This window comes from Rutidosis leptorrhynchoides, chromosome 11, assembly GCF_046630445.1.
Source record: "Rutidosis leptorrhynchoides isolate AG116_Rl617_1_P2 chromosome 11, CSIRO_AGI_Rlap_v1, whole genome shotgun sequence".
In the NCBI taxonomy this organism is placed as follows: Eukaryota; Viridiplantae; Streptophyta; class Magnoliopsida; order Asterales; family Asteraceae; genus Rutidosis; species Rutidosis leptorrhynchoides.
In genome coordinates, this window is record NC_092343.1 from 55,720,979 (window position 1) to 55,726,007 (window position 5,029).

The following is a 5,029-nucleotide window of genomic DNA, read 5'->3' on the forward strand; positions in this document are numbered from 1 at the left end:
TCGGATCGATACATGACATTAGTTGTTTAAATTAGCGATAATTTGTCTCTTTAATTAAAACAAACGCATCAATATATATATATATATATATATATATATATATATATATATATATATATATATATATATATATATATATATATATATATATATAGGGGCAGGATCAATGAGAAGTAACCAATCGGGGGGAAGCAAAAAAAGATTTTTTTCGTTTTTTTTGAATTTTTTTTTTCCGGCATCAAGATCACACGAAAATATGAACATTTAGAAGAGACACTTTGTGATGAATGTTATTATTTATGTGGAAAAATGATCGACAAAAATAACATTCAAGATAATATTGTTCGTGAAGAATATGAACGGTTTTTTTTCATGTTTTGTGAAGTAAAATTTTGCCCGATTTAGAGTTTAGGGTTTAGGGTTTAGAGTTTGGGGTTTTGGGTTTATTCTAAATCTAAACTGTACGTGTTAAAAACTCAATCTAAATCCTAAATCTAAACCATAAACCCTAAATTTCTAAACCCTAATATCTAAACCCTAATATCTAACCCCCCAATAACTAAAACCTCAAAATACGCTCGAAAAACACGATAATTGTTATATATTACTTCTTCGAGCGTTTTTCCGCCAAAATAAAAACATTTATCACAAAGTGTCTCTACTAAATGTTCATATTTTCATCTCATCTATAATGTTCGTGAACAAAGTTTTTTCAAAAAACAAAAAAAAAAAGTTTTTGTTTCCCCCCGAATGGTTACTTCTCTCTTGATCCTACCACTATATATATATATATATATATATATATATATATATATATATATATATATATATATATATATATATATATATATATATATATATATATATATATATATATATATATAAGAAAGCGCGACCAAAGATCTAAAGTGTGCTTTTAAGAGCAAAAGTGGCATTTTTTTCGCCACAAAGACAATATTTCCTGTAATGATATAAGTTACCAATTTACCATTAGCCTTGTTTGGGCAACATTTTGTAACCCAACTTCATACTGAATCCGTTTTTCATAACTAGTAACGAACACAGTCCTCATATGTTATAGAAATTAAAATCGTACGTCATTTAAAAAATACGTGTTTTTTTTTTACCAAAATACGTGTTGTTACATATACCATTAAAAGAATCTTCCCATTAAACTAGGGATTATTATGACTATATATTTAGATGCACACAACTATCTTGTATTCTCACATACGCGGTATTCAATAGTATTGTTGTTGTAGTTACATGTATTATTCTTTTAACCTTTAAAGCACGTATGCTATGTGATGTTAATAGCGTATTTGTTATCCTTGTCTTATCGAAAGAATGCGATAGCTAAATGATTTCTTGTGAGTTTGTCTTAAGAGTTCCCCACAATAACAACGATAACTCATTGTAGAAGCATAATGATAAACAGTTAGAATAATAAAAATTATAATTCTACTACTAATTATTGCTATGGAATTATAGGTGGCAAAGTACCTTTCAACCTTTATCTCACTCATCTATCTATATATACAATTCACAAACAAATCTACAATTATATACACAAATAAATCCACATTAGCAACAAATACTTATAAAGCTTTAAATTGGAATATTGCTAATTACATTATATTCTCTCTTCACCAATTCTTAATTAAAGCTTTCTTTCATAGTATAAAATCATGAATTATGATATGATATGATGATCTAGCTTTTTCAGGCACAATATTATATAGGATTATTTTGACCAATAGATGATTCTGTTATAGATATTAAGATGGGATTGAGTGATCTAGGAGCAAAGTTGCCACCAGGGTTTAGATTCTACCCAAATGATGAAGAATTGGTTTGCCACTATCTTTACAAGAAAATAGCAAATGAAGATGCTTTAAAGGGTACTACTCTAGTGGAAATTGATCTGCATATTTGTGAGCCATGGCAACTTCCTGGTATATTATATCTTTTTATGTAATATATAATTATTTAATCCCTTGGTTGTTCTTAAATTGTTCTTGGGATCTTTTAGTTATCAGATTTTGATCTCTTTACAAATGCATGTGTTGTGTTATCTGGTACGGAGTATTTAGCAGGCAGTGAAGATGTTAGGTTACCAACCATTCAAATTAGACTATATTAGCTTGCTACCATCTTTATTCATTCAAGAAGTAAAAGAATGAATTAAAAGTCATAAAGATTGAAACTTTTTGCTAAAATGGATATACCCAAGTGTTAAAGATTTGGATACTACAAGTTGTATGGTCATATATGTGATAATATCAAAAATCAACTTCAATAATTCAAGTCTCTTTATGTGTTTATCTTAGGCTATCTTTTGTTTTTAGCTTGATATGTTTTTCCATATATATCATCATAGTTGATAAAGAATATATCTAGACTTTTGTCTAATTGATAGTACTTTGTAGTTAAGTTTCAGTTAAGAAATTATTATTATTATTTTTTTTTTTTTTTTTTTTAATTTTGAAAGGCAAGCCCCAAATTCTTCTTTTTCTAGCTTCTCCCGTTCACCCCTTCTCATTTTTTTTATTGAATATACATAACATGTGTATTAAATAGATTTTTTTTTAATTTAAAATCAAAAGATCTTGTTATTTAACTATTTTCACATGCTTTGTATAATAATTTACAGTCAAAGAATATTGTTATTTGCAGTTTTGCTGTCCCTCTCAATCTTAAGTACTTTCTTTCTTACTTCTTTTTTGGGTTAAAAGTAGATAATTTATTGAGTTTTAACAGAAATTTAGTTATTTACCAGAGACTTGATGATAACTAGCTAGCTTGAAATGCATATATATTGCTTTAATTTCATGGTAAAGTCAAATATCAGGTGAAATAATGAATAATGATCACCATAATAAATGAAGATAAAGGTTTAACGTTTGATGGAGTTAAGATTGTACATCTTCTAAAGCACTAGTACAAACTCTTTAAGCACATATATATACTATATGATCATATGCATACAAACAAATTCTCTCTCACACGTTAATAGTACTAGAAATAAAGGTCATATTCTGATATTCTGATATAGACTTTGAGCCAAACTTCATTATTACTCGTATTATTTTGTCTTTGATTTGAATCATCTAACACAAAACTTGATATACCTGCAATTAATCCTATCTAATTATGGTGTTTGTGTCACCTTAGGCATTTATTATTTGACTTTCATGTTTAGCATAAACCCTATTTGAAAGCTATATTTGAATTCCCATTTACTAATTTCTTTGAGAATAAATTCTTATCAACTTTCTTTATGATTTTGAAGAAGCGGCGAAACTCAATTCAAGCGAATGGTATTTCTTCAGCTTTCGTGATCGCAAGTATGCAACAGGATATCGAACGAATAGGGCTACAAAAACCGGATATTGGAAGGCTACCGGAAAAGATAGAACAGTCCTTGATCCGAACACAGGTGGTCTTGTAGGAATGCGAAAGACTTTAGTTTTTTACAAGAATCGCGCACCAAATGGGATTAAAACTGGTTGGATCATGCATGAATTTCGTCTCGAAAATCCTCATATTCCTCCCAAGGTTTGCATCAATCCCTCATATTTTAACTAATTTCTATTTCATCATATATATTGGACTTGTTATGTGAACACACAATATTCTTTTTTTAAGGCAAGAAACTATTTATTACTAAATTGAGGGTATTTACAATATGTGCATCAGCAAGATTTTTAAATCAACTTAATTAGTACTACAAGTTTCATGTAAAAGACTATTGTTTGAAAAAATTTGCATAGCAAAATTTATTGAAATAAAGAGATCTAACATTCTTTTATGTTATCCTCAAAACTTTATAACAAATTTGTTATCATATGTAATTATGTGGACACACAATATTCTACAAATACATTATATCAACGTCATTAGTACACTACAAGTTTCATGTACATGCCTATCATTTGAAACTTGTGCATAACAAACTTTATTGAAATAAAGAGATCTAATAATCTTTTTGCTTAACTTTTATTTGACAGGAAGATTGGGTGTTATGTAGAGTATTTTACAAAGCAAAAGGCGATAATAGCAACGAAAACTACTCACAAAACAACATAAACAATGCTACTTCACCAAATACGAACTCATACCATCTTCGTACGACTGGTAGCCAACCACAATCGTGTGGTTGTTACCACCAGATCACCACCAATGCCTCCGATGAATGTCCACCACTTCACCACCACAACCAACAAATCAATTATCATCATGACCCTAATCTCCCACAACTGGAGGAATCTACAAACAAACAAGATGATGAATCTGGTTTGTTTTCTGATTTTGTTTACGATTTTAGCATTCCTTCTCCTATGGAATTTGGGGATGACAACAATGAGGACAACGGCATAGTGTTCTTCTAGTTGTTATTGGTTAAGTATGTGATTCAGGTATATATTAGGTATAGAAAAATTTGAAAAGATTGTCGATTCGCAATTATTTGTCATAGGCAAATTGTGTTTGTTTTGGAATCGAAAGTAATGGTGTGTTGTATATAACAACTAGTGTATATATATGCTAATACCGGCTTTGTTAATAAGTATTGAATTATATATTGATATATTGATGCATACATACAGGATGCAGTTTGAAGTACCATTGGAATATTGAAATTTTATTTTATACATAGAAATAGAAGATGTTACTTTAAGACCATTTGGACCTTTTTCTCATTCATTTAAGACCATTTGGACCTTTTTCTCATTCAGTTACATTCAATTCAAACAGTAGTCTAAACAAAGAAAATCTTATTCGATTTTTATCGTTATGTAATTAATGTCTCTTAAGTTGCATATCAGGAACTTAATAAGCATTTGAACTATATATGGAAATAATTGGCCTTTAATTGCATACATTACTCATACCATGTGTGCATGCATGTATCATGATATCAACATTACACTTTGCCACCAAACAAGTCAGAAGGTTAATTATATTTGTGCCATGCATGATATATTATCCTGATAACAAGTGACACAAACTGTTCTAAACCAGTACAAGT

The 5,029-nt window shown here is 29.1% G+C and overlaps 1 protein-coding gene across 1 annotated transcript; it reads left to right on the forward strand.

The window, feature by feature from the left end:
- The first annotated feature begins 1,585 nt into the window (after positions 1–1,585).
- LOC139877391 (NAC domain-containing protein 21/22-like) lies at positions 1,586–4,550 on the forward strand. Its single transcript, XM_071864812.1, has 3 exons — positions 1,586–1,955; positions 3,293–3,558; positions 4,011–4,550. The coding sequence occupies exons 1-3, from the start codon at positions 1,784–1,786 to the stop codon at positions 4,389–4,391; spliced, it is 819 nt and encodes a 272-aa protein (XP_071720913.1). The 5' UTR covers positions 1,586–1,783; the 3' UTR covers positions 4,392–4,550.
- The last annotated feature ends 479 nt before the right edge of the window (positions 4,551–5,029 follow it).